This window comes from Pygoscelis adeliae, unplaced genomic scaffold, assembly GCF_000699105.1.
Source record: "Pygoscelis adeliae isolate BGI_AS28 unplaced genomic scaffold, ASM69910v1 Scaffold135, whole genome shotgun sequence".
NCBI classification, from domain to species: Eukaryota; Metazoa; Chordata; class Aves; order Sphenisciformes; family Spheniscidae; genus Pygoscelis; species Pygoscelis adeliae.
This window is the reverse complement of record NW_008824908.1, coordinates 3,162,211-3,187,024: the sequence shown is the minus strand read 5'-3', so window position 1 is coordinate 3,187,024 and position 24,814 is coordinate 3,162,211. Positions and strand designations below refer to the sequence as shown.

The following is a 24,814-nucleotide window of genomic DNA, read 5'->3' as shown; positions in this document are numbered from 1 at the left end:
AAAGACAGCCTTGATACAGACTGCCTGTTCAAGAGGGACAGACATCTACCATGATGTTGTTCTTGTTGGCCTTCCCCCTAGTCCTGACCCATAAGATCTCAACAACCACCAGCCATGGCTCTATAAAGAAAAGGTACTCCTGCATCCAGCACAACTCCTACTGTCATCTTCTATGCCATCTTTCATAAGGAGCCCATATCCATCCATTACAGCACTCCAGTTGTACAAGCTATTGCATTACATCTCTGCAATTCTGATGATGTCATAGCACTGTGACCACACAGTAACTTCCAGTTCTACCAGCTAAGTCCAACCTCCCACTTGAAGCAGGACTACTGCCAACATAAGATTCTAGTTTTGCATAGCCAGGTCTTGAAAATCTCCAAGGATGAAGAGTTCACTCCCTATGGATAACCCGTTCCAGTGCTGTACTACCCTCTAGGAAAGAAGCTTTTCCCGAGTTCAGCCTCTCAAGCTGCCATCTGTGGCTGCCATCTCTTGTTACGTTGCCTGCAATTACCAACAACTTTGGCTTTGTCATCTTTGTAGCAGTCTACTGCTTGAAGGGCAGTTATAAGATCACCCCTTACCCTCCTCTTTCCCATTCTAAACAAGCCCGGCTCCCTCTAACCCTCATCCTAGGTACATGCTCCTGACCCCTGAGAACCTTCATAATCCTCTGCTGGATCCTCTCCAATTTCCCCATCTTTCCCTTGAACTAGAAGGAACAAAACTAGACACAGCATTCCAAGTTGGTCTTACCAGTATCAAATAGTAGGGGATAAGACTTCAATCTGCTGCCTGTGCTCCTCCTGAAGTATCACAATATGAGCTTTGCCTTATGTGAAATGAGAGCGTTCTCTTGGCTCATATTCAGCTTGGCATCCACCATAACCATCAAGTCCTTTTTAGCAAGACTGATCAGTCTGTCACTTCCCATCCTGTACTGATGCACGGAGTTATCACTTCCCCACTGAAGATACAGACAAGCTTCTCCAGGTATCTGCTATAACTTCAAGGAAGCAATAATTCAATCTGAAAAGCCTGGTCCAAAATATAGCAAAGTAATTCTCTGGACTTATTTCCAGTTTGCTGCTGTATTCTGCAGCAGCATTAAGAGTAGTTTTTAGAAAGGAAAAAAAAAAAATGACACAGGCGGAATTCAGAGACTAAATTAGACCAGAACTTCATAGGTTATACTACCACACTGTGCTTATACACAAAGTCATAAGGTCTTCAAGCTCAACTCCCTACTTTGAGTAACTGATTATAGAAATTACCTTAATAAGACAGTATTTTTAATCTGAAGCCCAAGACAAAATACAGATAATCTCTCTTCTTTAGAGAATAAAGAAATACTGTAATTTTTTCCTTTAAGAAAAGTAACAAATCAATCACTTCAAGGCCTCTCATACATACATACATTTGTGTGTGTGTATATATAAAAAAGAATACATAACTTTATCTTAGTTTTGCATATGAACGTTGCAGCAGCCAAAATTTGGTGTTAATGTCCGTTTTGCCACTTGCAAAGTAGTACATGCCACCAAATGGCCTTTCTTAATCATATCCTCAAACTCACTCTCGCTGTCAGAAGGCAATTGTCATTCTCTGCCAATATGATCTAGTCTAAAGACACACAGCTGCTAAACCAGCAAGCATGATTTTCTTCTAAATAACTAGAGTACTTTTATTTTGGAATGCACTTGATATTGCCCTTACCACCTAACCAGAGCAAAACTTAATACTGAGTGACACAACACTTTTGCAGCTAACTTCACTCTTGTCTGTTCCTCCAGTTCTTCATATCCTGTAGGACTGGGTGGGATCACTCTTTCTGATGTTCCGGTTTGATATCTGAGCATGTCTTCTGGTTCTACAGAAGTCAGTAAGTGTTGATGTCAATTTACTCTGAACTGAGAATTACTGAGCTAGATTACTGGGTCACATTCCTCTTCTTCACAAGAAAGGCAAACTGAGCTCAAAAAGGGTCTCTACCACCTCATTCTGCAGGCCAACATTCCACAGAAGCCACCAATGATCAATCCAAAAAACCCCACTGCTACGGTAGTCACCTACAGCAGGATTCACACTGACAAACTCTGTTGATCTATGCAACCTTCACCCATTTCAATCAAACCTACCTTCCCACTGATATTAGTACTAGGGTCAAAAGGTAGCAAGTAGGTATTTCTTCAGGTTGGCATCATTAAGTATCAATAGCACATTTACAGTAACAAAGGACATAACTCAAACATACTGTATGAGGGAAGATGCTGTTTTTATGTTTTAGGGTTTGGTTTCCATTGCTTGTTCCAATGGACTTGCTAAAGAACTGTAACTTCCACTTTTACCAGTGATTCAGCATGTATGTCATTTGATGACTGAAATGAGCTTTATCAGCTTATTCAGAGAAACCCACCAGAACCAAGTAGTTAAAAAATTACTAAGAAACACTGCAAGTCTGGCAATTCCCTTCTTCCCTCATTTCAAATTCACAAAAACCGGAAAATCTCTGAAAACATTTTGTGCTATTGCAAGTTGAACGTTTTATATCAGTCAAACCCTCTGAGCCAACTACTATTTCAAATTAGGCCGAATATCAATTATGTCAAATCTAGTATATTCAGGTAATTCATAGACTTACGTGAGGTACTTGGTCTTATGTAACCTTCAATCTAGGAATAGAAATAGTTTCATATTAGATTTTCTGATTAAAATTTCATAACAACAGTCTCTACTGCAACTGCCTTTAGAAACAGAACAAGTAGTTTTATTTATCCCAGAACAGTATAGCCCATAATTTTATAGAGATATAAACTTGTAAATATAAATGATATTTGAGAGAATACATTTGAGAAAATTTAAGTTGCGAAAATTAAAAATCATTGAAGCAAAGCAATAAAATTTCCCCAGATTTTTCAGGGCAACTTTAAGTTAAGCCTTAGTTCAATTGAATACCACACTTCCTAGAAACACACAGAAATTTAACAAGCTTTGTCAGCAGTACTTTTAAAGTTTACTAGGTCAAACATAAATGCACTGATAAAAGACACATTACTGGATACTTTACATTTACTTCCAATTACCTTATACATTTTTAATCCTTCAGTCTTCTCTAGCTCTCCTGCTATCCGTCTGAGAAATGAGACTTTGCATTCTTTTACATCTGTTGTCTTTCTCTTCATTTTATCTGGATATTCTTTAGACTGTTGACAAAAACAGCTTGAAATGGTCAATATCAAAATTCATCACAATACTAAAAAATTGGCACATTTCACCTTTTGGACAAGCTTCCAAAAGACTGGTAAACATCATTTTGAACATTACAAGCTAGTTTCTTCTCTGTAACACAACTAATTAAATTTTAATGTTAAAGTTGCTTAAGTAGTCTTCAAAATAAAAAACTGATACTATGCAAAGCTTGCTACCAAAAGGTAACATGCTCTGTACCATACCCAGCAATGCTATGGGCATGCTGAGGAATAAGGAAGAACCACAATGTTCTAGGAACCTGATCCTGGAGGCAATCAAAACACTTAGGAACAGACTTTGAGCAGATATGGACATGCACCTCTGGATCACACTTCCTCAATAGCTCACAGCTTCATAGATATTCATGTTGATCTGACCCATGAAAAGTCAACCGTACAAGTATTAGCAATTTATCATATGGGTATTTAAACTTCAAACTTGTTGTAAAAGAAATAAAAGGGGAGTATCATAATGAAAATGTGATCAACACGCATCAAAATTACTCACGATGTATGCTCTTCTGTGTTTATATCCGCTAAGATGTTCTATCATAGGTGCCATCTCTGTATTAAACCCACACAGCTTGCACTCATAATGCGGCTCTTTTCTTCCTTCAAATCTGATTTCAACCACATGTTCTAAACCTGTAAAAGCAAGAGTTACAAATATCTATATTTTAGTATAGACTACTATAAACAAATGTATTCTCTTCAATGTTGCTCACTAAAAGCCAAAATGAATAAATAAAAGTATTCCATTTTCAGAATTTCAACACTTCTTCAGGATCACTTCAACACTTCTTTGGACTTGTTACCCACATCAGTTAAATGTCTCTCTTTACAATGCTTTATTCTGAAAGGAAAAACACTGTCTATGGCAGATTTGCAAGCCCACCAAAATAAAATATTTTATGCACCTTTTTTCCTGCCTGGGATATTTTTAAGAAACTGAAAAGGAGCCTTCCATTCAATACAGTCATGTAAGAGAATTCACGGAGAAGTGCATACAAAAAAGAGAATGAGGCTAGGAAATGTCATGCAAAGGTCTAGATTGAAAAACTGCATTTAAACTACTTAGTCAAACATAATTTGGTCAGTGTCCGAGTAGCACAAAGCACATGTAGGAAAGACAATAATCACTTCACAAAACTGAGTTCTTCATAATCTAAAAATCTTCCACAAACTTTTAAGAATTACAGGAAGGAAAATGGGATTTTTCTTCATTTTTCCTAGAAATGACTGAAAGATTATGCCTTAGAAGTATTCAGAAATTTCCAAGTTTGAGGCTTATACTTAGCATGAAAAATTTTACTCTGAACAGCTTAAATGCAACAAGATTATAAGCAGCTCAAAACAAACAGGAAAAACCTGCAGCTGTTCCCTATTATCATAATTTGCAATACTGCATATTTGTGATGGGTTGACCCCAGCCAGCAGCCAAGCACCACACAGCTGCTTGCTCACTCACAGACACACCCCTCAGCAGGGTGGGGAGAAAATTGGAAGAGCAAAAGTAAGAAAACTCATGGGGTAAGGGAAAGATAGTTTTATAGGTGAAGGAAAGAGGGGAAAAAAAGCAAAAAAAAACCCCATGTGAAAACCAGTCACTCAGCTCCCCACAAGCAGACCAATACCCAGCCAGTTGATGAACAGCCAGCCACCTTAGAAGCCAAACACTGCTCCCCCCCCCGGCCTTTTTCTTCCTTTACTTCAGCTGTGATTGTTGAGCATGACATTATGTAGTACAGAATATCCTTTTGGCCAGTTTGGGTTGACTGTCCTGGCTGTGTCCCCTCCCAGTCTCTCACCCACCCCCAGCCTACTCAAGGGGTGAGGGGTGGGGACCCTGAGTGGAAAAAAAGACAGTCTGGATGCTGTGCACTGCTCAGCAACAGCCAAAACACTGCTCTGTTATCAACACTGTTTTAGTCACAAATTCAAAACATACAGGCTTCTATGAAGAAATTCAGCTCCATCTCAGATCCGCTATAGTATTATACTGCGAAATCTTAACTCTGAAAAAAAACAAAACCTATCACCAAATGAACTGAGTATACAAGAAAGTAACATTCTGCTATCCATCTTTTTCTATAAAAATGCTTATAATAATAAATCGCTATACTTTTTAATATTAATACTGTATGTAGAGTAACAGCAAGCCAATTCACTAAACAGAGAAATTCTCTGCTAATACTAGGAAATTTGCTACTTGGCTCTTTGTCAGGGAGCATATTTCTCTAGGCCACCAGCACATACTAGGAACACTAAGGCCACTGACAAGCAGCAATACTTATCCTCTCCTAAGGGTTGCCTAATCTAGCAATTAGAAAGAAAGAAAACCTTAAAATTATTCTCATTACTTTTAGTATTCCCAAAGACAGTGAGGAAAAATACCTCACTAGACAGAAACACCTGTATATCCCACCAAATGGAACACCACAAAGAATCACCAGATGACAAGTCACCAGTGGCATGAAGTCTAGTTGGAGGCCAGTAGCTAGCGGTGTACCTCAGGAGCCAATACTGGCTCTAGTCCTGTTTAACATCTTCATTAATGATCTGGATGATGGGGCAGAGCATACGCTCAGCGACTTTGCTGATGAGGCAAAACTGGGAGGGAAGGTTGATACACCAGAGGGTTGTGCTGCCATCCAGAGGGACCTTGACAGGCTGGACAGTTGGGCTGAAAGCAACCTCATGCAGTTTAACAAAAGTGCAAATTCCTGCACCTGGGGAGGAACAAGCCCAGGTACCAGTACATGATGGGGGCTGACCAGCTGGAAAGCAGATTGGCAGGAAAGGACCTGGGTGGACACCAAGTTGAAGAAGAGCCAGCAATGGGCCCTTGTGGCAAAGAAGGCTAATGGTATCCTAGGCTGCACAAGGAGGAGTGTTGCCAGCTGGCTGAAGGAGATGATCCACCCTCAGCACCAGTAGGGCCACGCCTGGAGTGCTGTGTCCAGTTCTGGGCTTCCCAGTACAAGAGACATGGACATACGAAGGGCCATGAAGATCATGAAGGCACTGGAGCATCCCTCCTATGAGGAGAGGCTGAGAGAGCTGGGACTGTTTAGCCTGGGGAATAGAAGGCTAAGAGGGGATCTCATCAGCGTGTATAAATACCTGAAGGAAGGGGGCAAAGAAGAGGGAGCCAGGCTCTTTTCAGTGGTGCCCAGTGACAGGACAAGAGTCACTGGGCACAAACTGAAACACATGAGATGCTGTCAGAACATCAGGAAACACCTTTGACTGTGAGGATGACCAAGCACTGGCACAGGTTTCCCTGAGAGGTCATGGAGTCTCCCACCTTGAAGATATTCAAAAGCCATCTGGACATGGTCCTGGGCAACCTCTTCTGGGTGACCCTGCTTGAGCAGGGGCTTAAGACCAGATGACCTCCAGAGGTCCCTTCCAACCTCAACCATTCTGTGACCTGTGAAAAGCTTCTTTACTAAGATGGCTCCTTCAGGAACAAGTTGTCTAACAATTTAGGTGTATAAAAAAGGCGGCCTTTATAGTACTTAGTGTAATAGCTAAACTTTAAAAGGTATAAGAGATAAGATATATCTTACAAATTATTCAATACATTTACAGGAAATGAAACAATATCTAAAATTCCACCTTTTATTTCAAAACAAAAGCCATTTGGTCACAAATTCAAAGACATACCATTTAGAAAACAAAATAACATACCAACTAGAGGTTCTTCTCTTTTGGGATCATTCATAAAATCCTTCAGACAGGTTATGTCCTTTGTAAGTCCTCTCTTCACTAAAGTAAAAAATATACACATAAAGCGGTATTACACATTAGACAGTTTGCACGTAATTTCTACGATCTTAAAGGAGTTTCTAATGGAGACTTAAGGGGGACAAAATTAATTTTCACTCTGAAATGCATAAGGAAAATGGGAAAGATCTGTCACTCACAAAAAGACTCCAACACTCTGTTTTCCATAACAATTTTACACGCAAGGAATTAATGTCTTCAAGAAGAGAACCAAATAAGCGAAATAGACCTTCTAACACAATCCAATTTACTGATGAAAGATACCGAGTTCACATTCATAGCATGCCCCAGTCCATGTCAGCTCTCATTAAAAAAAAAAAAGGCAAAAAAAAAAAAGCCAAGCCACCAACCTCCTCCTTCCCCTAAAACCCTAACACTCATATAGCATACTGAGACTGCTTGTTTGGAGTCTGAAGTTCAAGAAACATATTGCCTTAAGTCTAAGAAAGAACACATAATCTTCACTAATACAGCAAACACCTCCTGTACTCTGGGCAGACCAGAAGCTGTGCAACCACAGGTAGTATGTTCCTGAGTCTGAACTAGCAGTGTTTCAATCAGGGCTGTACCTCGCTCCTCACTGAGTTTTAATACCTTGGTTTTTGCACTGCCTAAAACACTTTCATTAAAGTATTCCTGGTCAACTCGGAGCACCAGCAAAGTTCAGCTAAATGTATCTGCAAAACAATCTCAAAGAGGCTTTAAGTGTATTCACATGTTGGCCATTATAAAAGAGCATGCTGAAGTGTTAAAATACGTATTTTTAATCTGAGAAAAAAATGTGCAGAAATAGAATGCATCTTCTTAATTACATACAGCTGAATTTTTACTGACTGATTAATTTCATAAGAGTCATAAACACTGCTAGTTTCTTCAAATTGGAGCAAACAAGCAGAAATACAAGCACTGAACAGCATGTTACTGTATTCTTTCCCTCTAGTATGCCAGGTTATGGTTTAAAAAAAAAACAAACAAAACCACAAAACTTCAGAAGGATAGGGAATTCCGTGCTTGTTCTTAAATATTCACTCCATTAGGAATATGCTTGTGCTGCCATCAAGTCAAACTCCAGGACTGAACACACAAAAAAAATCACAAAGTTCCAGCATTAATTTATATGTAAAACCTCTTGTAATTTAATTGTGGTAGAAAATACCTGATGGGACACCTCCTGCCATGGGAACAGTGTGGCCCATTCCCACGAAAACTTCACAGTCTTGTTAAAAACCTTTTCTGTTGTTTTGGTTTTTTTGTCTGAGGTGACATGCAGCAGTAGCATAGCGTGACAGAGGTGACACGTAACAAGTTGGTGCCACATAATGAGTCTCCATAGACAGATTTTTACCAACACTTAAATGTATTATGCAGTTCTCGTACATTTGTGTGTCTGTGCAGTAGCTCTCAGTGTGAGCTGCCCGTTCCCAAGCTGACAGTGGGGTCTTTTGGGCTTAATATGGAAAGATCCATGCAGAAAAAAGTTACAGGTCTCTACAAGGTAATGGCCACTTTCTTCTTGCTTCCTAACATACAACTAAATATTCTTGTCTTAATATCATCTTGATAATAAACAACCCATACTGTTCTTGGTTTATATGCTTTTGTTTTGTCCAACTTTCACTGTATTGTACGTGTACACACATGCGTGCCGCAAAATTTTCTGTTGAAAACTTCACCAGCTAAAAACACATTAGCGAGATTCATTGATACCAGATGTTATCAGCTAATCAGGAAGAAAGAAACTATAAAGTCTCAAGTTTGAAAATCTTTCTGTGAAAATACTCGTAGCTTCATATTCTCCTAGGATCTTTCCTTACACAAATTAACCAGTGCACAAATGAAAAGACAATGGTTCAAATGTTTGGTAACTTGCATTGCTTCTTCCTAAACCATAACCAACCACCTGCTTTGGTCATCATTAAAACAAACCCACCGATTCCAAAGCTGCATCTGAAAAGGACATTAGCTCATTTATATTCAGCTACCTGGTCTCTGTGTTTCATACTTCATCGGAGTTCGGACTGGAGCTGGAGGACCTAGGATAATAGTTTGACAGTCAGACTACTTCTTCTCACTTGCTTTTATTAAGTACATAGCAGACCATCCAAACAAGTTAGAGAATTGAAGTTATCTTCATTTTACAGTTTAATATAGGCTCAGCAATAGCAGTATTCCATCTTGCTACGCTTTCCTTTTGTAACTTTACTGCTTTAAGTAAGAAAGTCTTCATTTCCACTCCCCTTCCCCACCAACACCATATACCAAACCCATGAATGTCACAGAAGCATAGAGTATTCAATTCTTCTTTGATTTTTAAGTGCTTTTCATATTGCCTAGTTATTTTAATTATTTCAACTACTCAGTGTTCTGCATGACAGTCAATCTGTGTCACAGGTACCTGACAAAAAACTTCTGGTCTAAACATTTAGAGACTAAACACAGTCCCAGAGACAATTTGTAAAGTCATTAAACTGCATACAGACTAGCATCTTCTTTTACATAGGCTTCTGTATGTATTTTTAATCACTCGGAGCTTGGGAGTGAATTTCTAGACATGCTTTTGTAAAGGTACTTCCACTCCCTTCCTTTGGAACTTCTTTCCCCTGTCCCCTCTTCCCTCAAATCCATAGGCACAGACACACAACAAGTGCACTTTAATGATGTTCTCAGTATTTTTTAAGTTGCAGCATTCAAGATTAAAACAAGATGACACACCAGTACTCATTTACTGGAAAAAATGAAAGATTAAGTTAAACTATGCATTTGCCCATTTAATTCCTATTTTTGAAGTGAAGAAGTTTTCCATAGTCATGGCAAATACAACATGTATACATCAATGGTTTTCTCCTCCTCCTGCACAAGATAGGCAGTTAGATACATATCAAAGCTGTAACTCAAATCAGAGTTGTAAACATTTTGCAAACAACTCTGCAATATTAACATAAGGGAGGGGTATGAGAAAGCATATCTCCCTTGACTTCTTACAATAAATTATCCACCTTTTTCAGTAAAAAGCTTCAAAGTTTCTGGTAGCATGAACAGAAGATGATCTCCAGGTACTCTGCAAGTATGAAAATTACTTAATTTCAGAGTTGCTCAGTTAGTGCCTGAAGCCCAAGTTAGATTCCAGGTCCAGCATCTGCAGACTGACAACGTGGCCAAATGCTAAGTGACACAAATAGGCACCTGTGAAATATTTTTAGTGCTTTATTTTCTGTTTACTTCTAGGAACAAATTGTATTTGCAGAGAATTGCGCCAGAAGCAGTTCACAGTGCAGTCTGCCTTAACATGGTTGAAGTTTACAGATATGGTCAAGTTAAAAATCAAGTTGTAGCTACTACTATCACCAAAGGTAGCAGTTTGGGGGTTTGAGTTGGTTTTGTTTTGTTTGTTTTAAAAAGGATGCATTTAGCAAATATTATCATTGCTGCCTGCAAAAGTTTAACAAAAGCAATTATGATCTTGAAGACACTTCCATTCAGCGACAGCAGGTTTCCAGGCTAGCATTTAATTCACGTTTACTAGCCACATGGCTTTGTAATGCTATTAATAATGTAAGTCATATTTCTTAAGCATCTCAAAACCAAAACACAACAGTATTTTCCCTTAAAGCATATCAGACTGACCAATGAGCTGAAAATCAGCTGGGCTGCCAGGCTCAAAAGGCAACGATCAACAGCCCAGCCTCTTGGTGTTCAGTAAGCACCAGAGTACCCAAAGACTGATTCCAGGGCCCACAACGATTAACATCATCATTAATAATCTGGTTGAGGATGCACAGAACACCCTCAGCAAATTCACAGACAACAGTAATTTAGGGGATACAGCTTCAGTTGAGCAGGACCTTTGGAACATTAAGGGTTAAAGAAACCTTAAGAAACGTAATAAGAAGTGTAGAGTTCTGCATCTGAAATAATCCCATTCATGAGCACAGGCTGGGATCTGGCTGACTGAGCAGCTGCACTGTCAAAAAGAACTGCAGAGTTGTGATGAATTCTAAGCTGAATATTGGCCAAAAGCATGTCTCCCATAAACTAGGCAAACACCATATTGAGATACTGCACAGGCAGCATACTTCAGAATATCTTATCCTCCATTATTTGGGACTTGTGAGGCTGTCTAGTTCCATCCTTCTCCAGTTCAAGTGGGATGTGGAGAAACCAGATGGTCCAGCGCCAAGGGCTACCAAGAGAAACAACACAGGGCAAATAACTTATGAGAACAGGTTTGGGAGCTGGACTTGTTTAGTCTGGTAAAGTGGAGGCTAAGAGGAGATCTAATAGCATGGATACCTGAATGGCAGCTACAAAGATGAGTCAAACCCTTTGCGGATGTGACAACAGCATAAGAAGTAGCAGCCAGAAGTAGTTGCTTAGGAGGCACAGATTAGATGTTAGGATAAAATTCCTCTTTAAGACAGGAGAGCAACTACAGACTGATTAAACACAGGTAGAAGACTCTCTACCCTTGGAGATGTTCAAGGCTTCAGTAAGCAAGTGATGATCCAGCACTGGCAGTAGTCCTGCTTCAATCAGGAAGTTAGGAAATCACCTAATCAGTCTCAGGAAATCCCTTCCAACTAATGGTTTTATTTAGTAAGGGATATTTTCCAGATACTAGTTATCTATATGAACAAAAAAAATCCCTTTCAATATTCAATGACACGGTGGAGAACATGTTTCTTCGTTCTCCACATTTTACATCTATACATCATGCATGTATACTATTTTTATAGATTTTGCATCTATACTTGTAATGCACACACCTTCCTAATGACTGCCAGAAATAAAACAGCTATGTTTCAAAACTTAAGGACAGTTTCAGACATTGTCAATTCAGTTACTCAGCTGCAACAAAGAGGTACTGGACTCAGCATTGCAGATTCACTTTTGAATACAAGAGGTGAAGTGCACAAAGACTCTATATTCCATTGTATGGGGGAACTCCCCAAAAGAGAGGTGGTAAGGGAGTTGGAGTAGTGTTCAATCTTAGTACTTCTGTTGTTATGGTTTCTGAAACATTTTCTCTTCTAGTCTGTAACTCAGAAGAGATCTTCCAGGTTTCCTTCCTTTGAAAATGTAGCAGTAGTTTTACACCCCAAAACCTTATCCATACTAATCAATGCCTGACAGACACTGAGCATGGAGGGACATGTTAAAATAAATAAATTTATCTTATATCATAAAGCTGAAATGCTGATCAGGATACTGATAAGGTTGTCATTGGTGAACCCAAGGCAGAATACATGACATTTGTGCTTTCACTGGAGGAAGAACTTATAGTCAGTGCTGTTAAATAAATGCAGCTTATCTTCAGATCTGATTCCTCCCCTTGACTCCATGCTTTACAGAATGACCATAATGAAGCTTTCTTTACTCATGGTGCTACTTAAAGGTTTTAAGTTGAAGAATGTAGACGCAGGTTGCCAGACCCAGCAACTGAACACCCACAACATCCCTTATTACACTTTTCAATACTTTTCATTTGTATCATTGTAAGAGAAGTACTGCAAGCTAACTCTGCACCTTCCTGTAACGCAAGAAAAATTCCACAGGCTGCGCAAAAAAATTCCATTAATCCATTCTTCTTTGTGCCAAATTAACTTCACGAATAAAGCTAGGCAGCCCAGAAATGGCTATAACAGGGCTCACACTCTATACTATGCCTTCCTACCTGAGCTGCCTTGTTTGAGTAGTAAACCACTGGATTTTGCTATTGACCAGGGAACATTTGCCTAACATATTCCCCCATCCTTTAACGCCTCTTGCTTAAAGCAAAAAGTTTTCCAAACTTCTGTCTGCTTTGGCCAAAAAGTCCCAGGAAAGACAGCAATGTTCAGTCTCCTCCCTTCCTTATTCCTGAACACATATGTGCAACTGCCTCAACTAGAGCTGAAAGAAGTCTTCCATCTGTCCAATTATATCATTGTACAAAGAAATCACGACTGAAATTGATATACTTAACTGAGCTTTGATTTAACTCTCTTAGTAAGGCCCTGGAACGTCAGCATCTTCTCTTCCCACATCTTCCATTAAGCTGCTCTCCTCTGAACTGCTGGACAGCAGGCAAAAAACCCACGCCAGATATCCAATTTTGTCATTACCACAAAAATAAGTTACAGAAAGTGGTACTCCTCCAAACACAATCATCTGGAAACAGATGTATTTCCTGACTTAACTGACTTCAAAGTCAACAAGATTGTACAGTTAAACAGTCAGGTTACTCATGCTCATCACTTCTGGATTATGAACAGTTACTTTTTATGAGTTCAGAAAGGATACTGTACAAGGCATGCCCCACTTGAAAACACTCAGAATCCAAAAAATGTGTCTTTTTTAATTTTGGTTTACAAGTGATAGCAGCATTGGTGGTGTTCTCCCTACTGACAACGGAACTTTTTTTTTTTTAATTCTGCAGCACGGAAGAAATTGCAGATGTTGGTGTAAAACATTTTAAATATGTCAAACCTCATCTTCTGAAGTACCTGTTCTTCTTTAGACAGTGTACACTTCAGACACTCGTTAGGTTTTGTCCCAAGTGATTTCCAAGAAAACTCATCCTTCACTTTCACAACATCCATAGGCTCTTTGAACTCCAGCTCTGTGAACATGCTGCCATATTTCACTCTCACTGAAGTATTTGATAACATGAACGTTACAAGAGTGCAAATCCAGCAGCAATAACAGGAGCATCTCATTAATTTATATCCTGAAATAATACCAGACTCATACTTTACATATTGCACCTATTTTAAGAATACGCATACTTTCCATGCTTATTCACAAGACTTTACTACTTAACTCCACAAATGCAGTATAACTTTTGTTCATGCTTACTATATATGTCTGTAAACTATAGAAAAATCATCAACTATTTAAAATGAAAAGACAAAGGCCAAGCAAATTCAGAATTTATTCTTGTATCTCAGTGACAGAATACAATGAATTTCCTGGATCCACTGGCTCTTGAGGGAGAGTTATTTGTATGTTAATATGTCCATGGGAGAGTTTTGAGAAGTTCTGCATGTATGAGATTCAACAAGGCCAAGTGCCAGGTCATGCACTTGGGTCACAACAACCCCATGCAGCGCTACAGGCTTGGGGAAGAGTGGCTGGAAAGCTGCCTGGCAGAAAAGGACCTGGGGGTGCTGGTCGACAGCCGGCTGAACATGAGCCGGCAGTGTGCCCAGGCGGCCAAGAAGGCCAATGGCATCCTGGCCTGTATCAGAAATAGTGTGGCCAGCAGGAGTAGGGAAGTGATCGTGCCCCTGTACTCGGCACTGGTGAGGCCGCACCTCGAATACTGTGTTCAGTTTTGGGCCCCTCACTACAAGAAGGACGTCGAGGTGCTGGAGCGTGTCCAGAGAAGGGCAACGAGGCTGGTGAGGGGTCTGGAGAACAAGTCTTCTGAGGAGCGGCTGAGGGAGCTGGGGTTGTTTAGCCTGGAGAAAAGGAGGCTGAGGGGAGACCTCATTGCTCTCTACAACTACCTGAAAGGAGGCTGTAGCGAGGTGGGTGTTGGTCTCTTCTCCCAAGTAACTGGCGAAAGGACGAGAGGAAATGGCCTCAAGTTGCGCCAGGGGAGGTTTAGATTGGATGTGAGGAAAAATTTCTTCACCGAAAGAGTGGTTAAACATTGAACCAGGCTGCCCAGGGAAGTGGTTGAGTCACCATCCCTGGAAGTATTTAAAAGACGTGCAGATGTGGTGCTTAGGGACATGGTTTAGTGCTGGACTTGGCAGTTCTAGGTTAACGGTTGGACTCCATGATATTGAAGGTCTTTTCCAACCTAAACAATTCTATGATTTTATATATATATAAAATACATAATTCTGCATTGCAGTCCCCAAAATGAAGTCTGAATTGCCATCTTTGAAAAGTTGCTCAGGTGGAAAGCTTTTCCACCTGCAAAAAAAAAACAACCCACACAACTAAAACATACCAATAAACTTCATCAGGCCAAATTTTAGCCGCTTTTGGACAAATAAACCCTAACAGTGGCTTGCAAATTAGCCTTACACATCTGGATCTTCAGTGAAGCAGAATTCAATACGGATATAGTACAACAAAGGAGACATCAATAGCATGAATAATCATTTCATATTAGAAGTAAAAGATGTTGATTGCTTCAAAATGATTACTGAGGCACAGAACTTTCTGGATTAAAGCACGTCTTGCAATGCTTCTGACATGTGGTACCATGTGATGCTGGGACTCCTCCAGAAGTTAGCTCTAACTTGTTTACCAAAGTTTCACAGCTAGATTCTTCACTTTAATAATCAGGTATTTTAACATCTCTTCTCATTCTGTAAGATACATCACAGTTGAAAGATTCTAACCTATGACATTTCCAGAGATGCAGTGTTTATAACGAGCATATGTTCTTAACCTGAATTCTCCACGGAACACTGAGCTTGTAGTACATTAAGCAGTACTGTTTTCTAAAGGCGTAGGTCTTTGCAACAGGCTCCTGTATTCCACCACTCTTTTTACAGTCTTGCGGCCACACCTTCTATCCTATGCATCCTTTACATTACTCCTCCAAAACAAGATTTTATGATCTTGAAGCAAGAACCTCTTCAGTTAGCGAGTATTACTTTTTATGGCCGTTTCTGACGAGAAATACAAAGAAATGTCTAGAAATTGTTTTCCATTAAATCACTAGCCCATAGCCAAAAAAATCTGTTGTTGCTGCTGAGGTATAAATACAATTTTGGATTGCTCAAATCCATTGGATTTTGAGGAGACCTATACCTTTTCAGAACTTCTGCAGAAATTCTGTCAAGGAGCTTCATTACCAGTATTTCTAAAAAGAGAAGAGCACACAGTACTTGTGTCTGCCGAGACAAAATGTCTCATAATTGTTCACACGCTTGAATGATATGTCTTGCACCAATATTCTCTTGTCAACACCAAACCATGAGAGCAGCTAATAAAAGCCAGTCTCTTAGAAAATGGACTCCGACCAGTACTTTTCTAAGTCTCTCTCGCGTTGATTCTTCAGGGTCCAGTAAATGGTGAGCTCAGCCTGCAGCACTTCCCTCAGTAGAGGACTGACACCATTACTCTCTTCTGCGCAGATGTGTATTTTCAGGAAACCTTGATCAACTTGATTCAAAAAGGCTGAGAGGTTCAAAAGATACTGGGGAACAGATGACAAAGCCAGAACGTAAGCCTTGTTTCTTAGGAAAACAGGCTAAGAAGACAAAGTCGAAGTGACAGGCTTATTTCTTGTGATGACTCCATTTTGGTTTTTAATCTTCTCAATTGTTTTTTTATCAGTATTCCCACATCTGCCAATGTTCTCTGCTTCCTGTACTTTAAAAATCTTGTATGTCATCATCAGTGCCTTTACAACAAGATTTCCATTTCCACTGTGAACGAGTTATATCCCATGTTTTCAACCTTTCACCACAACTCTTATTTTCATTGACATATGACAGTCTGGATTCACATTCTCAGTTTCTGGGGGAAAAGATACCCCAACAACTGAGTTTACCTTGAATAGGTCTTTCTACTCCAAGTACACTACAATAAAGAGAGGCAGAACATTCCTGTGATGCAGCTAGGCAACTCCAGCACTGGTAGAGTTGCATTTGCAACAGTGCTCTGTTAGCCTGCTGATTTAGCCTCTTAGCATACTGCCTGAAGCTTAGCGGTGAGTGCATAAAGCTGACAGATAAGTGGGAGACAGTTTAGCCTGGGAAGGTAAGAAACTGAAATACTGACTATCCATCCCTCTACTAGATAGATATACAAACATTTAGATGTGGAAAGGCATAATTAAGGTTTCATGCTCTAAAATATTTCTTTGCTCAGCAGTTCACTAGATAGAAATCTCAGAAGAATGTTCAGCATATAAAGAGAAACACAGTTATAGATACATAAATCTGGCAAATGCAAATACCTGAACTACTAGAAAAGCAACAAATATTAAAATCCCCAAGCAATATCTATCCTAGGAGGCTGGAAAGAAAAAAAGTATTATACTTACAATAGACAGTCTTGGGTCTCAGGGCTTTCTCTTTCTTTAATTATGAAGATGCAAGTCATCCCAAAATAAAATAAGAAAAAGAAATTAATATGCTGCACCATTTGAAGGAAAAACCCTGTACTTCCTGAGAAGCCTTTGCAGATGAATTACAATATAGGCCAAAGTTTCCATTATCAAATAGGAAAAATTAGAGCCTTTATGATTTTCTGCAAAAGCTGGAAGTACTGTCAAAAGTGTACTTACAGTTAATACAAGTTAATTTCAAGAAAGCCCTGTTATTAATGAAGTTTTAAGAGATGATTATGGCTTGAAACACAACATCTTAAAGATGCCAGACAAAACCCTGAGTTCTGCATGATTATGGCTCCTAAGTTTTCAAAAGTTGTAGTTCCAACAAAAAAGAAAAAGAAAACTCGCCCCAAAAGGAAGAACAAACTAACAAAAAGAAGCTTCCCCACCATTTTGAGTGGATTTCGCTAAACCTTAAGGCTAGCCAAATCTCCCCAAAGTTCATTCATATAATGAAGAACAGGAAAAGTGCCTTTCACCAGCTGAATCCAGAACAGATCACTTTTTGGCAGAACCTAAGAAAAAGAGGAACTTAAATCTCCATTTCAGACCGTGGCTAAAATGATCTTGACTCATTTTGAGAACTTTCTGGCAAATAAACATAAACTTGCCATTTACAAGAATGAAACAATAAGCATGATCATTCCACCAGTAAAGCAGCTCTCTGCCCAGAGCAGTCCATGGAGTTGAGTGCTATACTTTCAGTATTCAGCGGCATGGAAGAGATGCTGCACGTCAACATGACAATTCAGTAGGAAGGAAGACTGACACAACAGTTAATTGTTTAAGAAGCCAAATAGCTGTTCTTTCATGGCAGTTATAAAAAAGGAAGTTACCTAAGTCCCAGTATTGCCACAGATAGTGGGCAGTGTTGTATGAGCTCAGCAGGATTTTATACGCTTAGAATAGACACAGTCTCCCTTGTAGTTATGCTGCCGCAAGTGTTCTCGTTACTTGTCATTCTACAGAGTTTTACAACAAACAGCTGCTACTACCTAACTTTTCAGACAAGCATAGAAAACATTACCAACCGTGAGATGCTGCTCAAAGAGAATTTCTTCCTGACCGTTTTTGGACAATCAGCTTTGACTTTGATTGCACTTGGATTACTGCTTTTGTTAACATTAGAAATGGAGTTCCACAACTGAAGCTAACGGGTCCATTTTACTTGTGACCCCTTCTTGAGGTTTCTTTAAAAAAAAAAAAAAAGCAAGCAGCAAAAAACCCAAAACTACATCAGGAATGAAGATTCTCACACATTATGTAAGAAACTTATTCTCTGTCCTGGGTCATGTGTTGCAAGCAAGTTGCAACAGCTGTTTTTGAGCTAAGACCATGAAAAGTTAGGGTAACTTTTAACAAAGTGTCTAACTTTGAGAAGCCAAAACTCAAAAACTGCTGGTTTTTAGGGTTCAAACCTCCCGCGCACACTGTAATCTGTAAGAGCTACTGCATAAATTAATTTTCCACACAATTCAAGTTCACAGGTTATCTAACAAAACAGTTTCACATGCATAGTTAAGTATTATGTAAACATAATTCAGTTGTTCCTAAATGTACACACTCTGGAAATCATATCAGCTAGATGTTAGCAGCCCATACACAGAAATTCTATTTATTTTAACTCTTCAAGCTTATACTAAGCAAAACAAGGGTTTTTTTCAAAAGAAAAGCTCTACAGTTTAAGCCTCTTTGGATCATGAAGATAAGCTGCAGAACATAACAGCATACTTCTTGAGACCAAACATAAACAATACAACAGCAAGGCAATTTTCCTGTAACTGAAACCTAGCTATATTAACATTCCAAGTATCAATACAAAAATATCCAATTAAAATGCTTTTCCAGCATGGTTGATGTTAATGCCATATGAAAGGACAGAAAAGTTGTCTGTACATGAGGGACTTTCAACCACAGGTTCTGATGCACGACAACCAGGGGCAAGAGGTATAGCAGAAATGAGAACGCTGAAATAGTGAAGACAAAAACTAAACTCTCTTCACAGATCTGAACATTCCTTGTTTCTAATGGGGTTGTAGAGCCCTGAATGCAGATTCCTCTCCTTTTGGAACACAGTAGGCATTTCTACCCTGTCTATCCCCAGATATGAAGGAAGGGCAAAGAACCTTGAATCCTTGATAGAGCCAGAACAATCTTCATCTGTGCTCCAAATACAATTCACAGAAGAGGCAACACACTTCTGCTGGTGCTATACCTGCAAAGGGCTGTTCAAAACACATGCAAAAAAAGACATTCCACTCTAATATTTCCTCTCTAGCAAACTGAACACTAAAGCCAACACGTATTTGCAAAACCAGAATTAAATATATCACATACTATCATATTCCAGGTGTATTTTATCTGGGGACTGCTCCCTGAAAAGACCCTAGCTTTTTACTCAGCTGCCAAAAAAAACCCAAACCGACCTTTCATGTAGTGTATCCCCCATTGCTCTTACAGACTTGGTTCAATGAAAAGCATTAGTAAACTTATAGAAACATTATTTTCTAACCATTTTACCATAATGGCTAAAAGTAACATTCAACTGTTTTTCAAAGTATATAATACAAGCTAATCCCAATTTCCAAAGAGCTAGGAACTACGTGCACATGTATGAATGCTATTTTGCCTAAGTCATTTTCCACCCACTGTCCCTACCAATACCTATTCAGCAACAAAACCACAAAACCCATCAGTATGCAAATATACAAAGGTCATAAGGCACTCGATGCACAAGATATACACAGCCTTGTACTGCGGTCATCCCAACCCCACAATCTTTTGTCTACTAGTACTTTTTACAGGGGTTTGGCCTCATCAACTACCAGCACTAGAAAAAATTAGAGGTGTATTCTGCTTATTACTCAAGCTTCAGTTCAAGGACACAGTGTTCATGCTATGATGCTTTCTGAAGTCAGTGAGACATACGAACCCCTGGCACAACAAAGAATCAACTCTCAGGGATAGAAGCTAAATGAACTCTAAAGAGGTACACTGTATAGAATTAAAATATTACCTAATATTTTGTAAATTAAGCATTCAAAGACTTGAGAACTTCTACTTTTAAGTTTCATATATCATAGAATGCAAGTGGCAACAATTTTATCTAATTAGATAACTGATCATCTATTATTTGACTAGAGCAACTACTCCGAGACTCGTTCTGAAAAAATACTCACATAAATTTCAAAGTGCAAATGGAAAAGGCTTCAAATAAACAAAACCTAATCTAGTAACAAACTAGGAAGAAAGTCATTGCACTGACTAATCAGTTGCTTGAAATATTTTTTAATTACTTCCATTTTATGACGCAATATGTCATCCAGTCTGTTTCTATCCCTTGAAGTCAATCACACATCAATCGAGTGGATTACAGAGCATTAAGCCTGCAAATATACAAATGAAAAAAAAAAACCCAAATGAAACAACTCAGGACTCACTTTCTTCTAAGTACATAGACTCAGCTTAATGCACCAAATTATTAGCCTCCAACACAGTCAAAGGAATTCCACGAAGCTTTAGGTATAGGCTTATTCTCTTTTAGTTTGAGAAGTAACAAGATATTCTGGGTAAAAGTAAGAGTAAAACTTCCATCCGATTTATAACAGATCTGGGTAGTCTGCCTAAGCTGCCATGAAGAGACAGATATTATTTACATTTTCCCCTCCAGCAGCAAATGATTTAGGCACTGTCAGTTCAAATACCCAGACTGAGAATCAGTACCGAAAAAACACCCTAAAAATCTCTAACTCATCAAAAGCAATACCCTTGGAGTCTGAGAAGTGTAGCACATACGAATTAATTTCCTTAAAAAAAAAAAAAGTCTTAATTCTCTGGTTATACATAGGTCACTAATAAAAATCTCCCTAGTTTTATGGAAGCAATGCATTCGACACAATGTCTCTAAGAGGTATACTTAGATGTTTAGGAAGTAGCCTTTTTCAAATAAATTATGCATTCTGATGCTATTGTTTAGGAGTCAACGGTACTGACATACGGGTGAGCAAGCCAATCAACATACAAAGATGAAACAAAGGTATGCAGAAGTAAGCTAGATAAATATCTTATGTACCTATCCAAAATTCGTAATAACCAAACTACCCAGGTGACCAAAAAAAAAAAAGAGATACAATAACCATGTACACAAAGTCAACTGAAATATTCCTACAAATCTGTCCGATAGTCAAGCTTTACTAGTGCAGCTACTCAAAATAACACATTTTACTTTGAATAGCTATGGGAAATGTAGGCCAATGAAATGAGAATCATTTCACACGTGTAGCAAGTGTTTACATATGTTTCTTGGAATTTTCTCAGTGACTGTCCTCCTGATGAAGGGTTATTTCTTGTGTTTTTGAAACTTCCTCTAGCGGAGGACAAGCACAAAGTATCTTTATCAATGCCATTTTAAAAACAAATGGGTAGCTGAAAGAAAATAAAAAAAGTCATCTGACTAAAGTCTGGTGGGTTGGCCAGTGTTACGATTTAGGTAAAGAACTACCATCTTCCCTTCATTTTGTTACGTTGCCAGGACATCCTTTGGTATTATTTTGAACAGGAACTCCTCTAGTAAGGAACAAACTAAGAGCTATTCACTTATCAACACCTAGCCTGTATCAAAAAGGAACATAAGCTCAGGACCTTTACAGTTACTTCAAACTTGGCGATACAAAAACTTCTTGTGATAACTCAATGAATTCTGATCTTCTTCCGCCAAAACATACAATAGATTTCATAATTTAAAGTGAGGAATTAGAGGTAATTGAAGACAATAACTCTCCAAGGTTGCATCATCATTCCCACAGAAATGCAGTCATGGGACTTACCAGGACTCCACACCCCAGCACCAACATTTAACATCTAACAAGCGTCCAGTTTTCAACCTGCCCAATTCTTGTTCACTGTCAGTTTGCAGTCCTTCATTAACTCAATAAAGTTTGACAGTTGTAGCCTAGCATACGCTGATTTCCAGGAGTGAAACAGAAGGAAAACTACATGCAGATTTTCTAAGAAAATAATCACTAGTCTTTCCACTTTAAAAGGGAGCAACGGCAATAATTGGATTGCTATGAAGGTTAGCTAGGAAATAAAAAGAAACAGCCACAAAACCAAAAGAACTTCTTGCATCAGCAAGAACATTTGGCAGGACATGAAAAATACTACAGTACTGTACACTTCTACTGGATCAACAGGGAACAAGAAGACTGAATCCTGGGGGAAAAAAAAGCGTTTGGAAAAAGTGGAGCCGCTGACTCAAATAAGAGTCAACGCTATTAAAGTGACCAGCAAATAAGTAACAAAATACTATTAATCCGTCTTGAAAACCAAGAGGTGGGGAGATGCCCCTCATCTACAACTGAAAGAAAAGGGGCACACCAACATTGGAGAAAGACAATATTGCAGTTAGTCTTTAGCGTTCCAGGAAGAATTAACCATCATTAAGAAAACCATCAGAGCAGGCACTTTGGTGCCACAACAATACAATCAATCTGATGACAGCAATCGTAAGTAACAGTGGAAAGGAGAGACAACTGAGTACGCCTCAACTTTATAGACCGAAAATGTGGGATTTTAAACAAAAGATAATCATCAGCCAATTGACAGCCAAAAGTTCAGTCAAACGTTTAGAAAAGCCTCCTCTCTACAGAACGTTGTCTAATTGAAGCACAAAACAAGCAAAGGCAGTGAACCAGGAAGTTGCTATCGAGATGCTTCAAACAAACGGGCCCATAGGACTTGGTAGTTAAGCCTATGTAACTCCTGCAGGAAATCCGAATTGCTGTTACTATCAAAGTAACAAGAAAGCTAGTTTTATTCAAAGTACCCATGAGTTATGTAGACTTGGAAAACAGAGCAGTACTTTTACCAACCCTACCCAAAACAGATGTTTGCATTCTTTCACCATCTGCGACTTCCGTGTAATTCAAATGTTAATTCCACAATTAACACCCATTTACCTTTAGGTACGGCCGATGTTTCACGTTATATGCCGTACAAAAGAGCATTGTGAGATTCCCACCTCGTCTTTTTCTTGGGATTTTTCAAGCAAATTACTGTTACAGATCTACCAATGAGTTAGATAAGCACTTGAAGCCATGTGAAGTAAATTACTGAATTTTACAAGAATCCTAGATCGATGATTAAATTTGCACATACACTTAATATGGAAAAAAGGTTACCTTTCTATGCTTTGCACCACGATAGTGTGACTGAAGACTTATAGAACTCATACACGGAACTTTACAAACCTAAAAAGATAAATTGAAAGCACATCTTCAGTTACGCTGTGGATATTCTGTAGTTGGCGAGTTATAAGAACTGGAAATACATCCGTTTCTACAGCATAATTCTCAAGGCCTTCTTCGGCTTAAACAGTACAATTTGTGTGACATTTAGGAGAGCAGCATACCACTAAAGTGACCAGAAATAGCGTGCAAACCTGTTCAAATGATACTTAAATACATGTTTAAATATACCAGGTGGTACGAATCTTCTAAGAGCCTCCCCCTTCCCTCCTACCACCACTTTCTGGATTCTTAGTTTTCTAAACTTCTTCAGGCTGGAAAGCCAACAAAAAGGGATGATCGTACAGTGACTAGAAAGGAACAGAGACAAAATTATGCCCTAGAATAACTGCAACTCCGTTCGTTGTTACATCAAAGGGATCAGAAAAACAATGGAGGAAGACATCTGCATTTCATTCAGATCCACAGACACACATATGCCATTACAATAATTAATGGAAGACAATATAGATCTACTATTATTTCTTACTATTTTTAGCTAAAAAATGCAATGACTAACACATGCTAATATCGCCTATTCTCTTGACATACTGCCCCAGAAGTTTAGCGTGCCAGAAAAAAATTCACTGCTAGAACAACATACGATCGACAAATTTAACACGTTCTGACTCAGGAGTTGTAGCCTTTACAGACAAACGAGCCTTTAGAGTCGCCTACGAGAGATACTTAACAGAGATTCGAAAGGCTACAATTAAGGACCTTCACATTGTACCCGTGGCTGCTCAAGAACAAACTGAATTCACCGAATCCCAGGACAAGTAGCTCTTGCAGGGACTGGCCACGGTATTCGCCACATTAACGGCTTTTCTCACCGTACACGCTTGCCACGCTACATCTGGGCCAGGTCTGCCTTTCTAAGAGCGTGGTCTTTAATACCTTGGGCCTGCATTTTAGCACATAGTCTGAAAAGCCGTCAGGAAACGCACTCACTTCACAATAAAATATTTTTTTTTCAGATGCCGGTTTGCCATCTTCTGGCTTAACTTCTTCGGTCACAGCGCTCATCCTGCAAAACCGGTTCACTGCACACAATAAAAAAAAATAAAATAAAATAAATCCAACTCTCGTTGATACGGCACTTTTCAGCCGACAATCGGGGGCGGGAGAGAAGCGCTCGTCGGGTGAATTAAGTTGCTTATTTTGTTTCAACGCGTTTCCAGATGAAACCACACCTTTTGTCACCAGGACACCTTTACAGCCTTAAGCCTTCCGGTAAAGGTACCCTCCCCGGCCGCCTTTCCGGAGAGGTTCCACGAGAAGCCGGCCCGCGGGGAGCACCCCACAGCGTTCTCCTCCCGCTTCTCCCCTCCTGCTCCAAAAAGAACTGGGTTACAAGATTTCCCAGCCCAGGGATGGAGGGGTGGGATGGCCCCGCACTGCGGAGCCGAGCCCTGTGCACCCACAGC

At 39.3% G+C, this 24,814-nt stretch overlaps 1 protein-coding gene across 1 annotated transcript in view; it reads right to left on the bottom strand.

Annotated features, from left to right (window-relative positions):
- LOC103917739 overlaps nucleotides 1-24,627 on the bottom strand; it is a 39,803-nt gene extending 15,176 nt beyond the window's left edge. Inside the window, exons 1-9 of the mRNA XM_009324929.1 lie at nucleotides 24,581-24,627; nucleotides 24,339-24,430; nucleotides 23,283-23,351; nucleotides 17,035-17,068; nucleotides 9,026-9,076; nucleotides 6,948-7,025; nucleotides 3,763-3,899; nucleotides 3,090-3,209; nucleotides 2,648-2,678 (exon numbers count right to left, since the gene is read on the bottom strand). Of these exons, the coding sequence (XP_009323204.1) occupies nucleotides 2,648-2,678; nucleotides 3,090-3,209; nucleotides 3,763-3,899; nucleotides 6,948-7,025; nucleotides 9,026-9,076; nucleotides 17,035-17,068; nucleotides 23,283-23,351; nucleotides 24,339-24,413 (595 nt within the window). The 5' untranslated portion in view covers nucleotides 24,414-24,430; nucleotides 24,581-24,627. The remainder of the gene's footprint in view (nucleotides 1-2,647; nucleotides 2,679-3,089; nucleotides 3,210-3,762; nucleotides 3,900-6,947; nucleotides 7,026-9,025; nucleotides 9,077-17,034; nucleotides 17,069-23,282; nucleotides 23,352-24,338; nucleotides 24,431-24,580) is intronic.
- Between the last annotated feature and the right edge of the window lie 187 nt (nucleotides 24,628-24,814).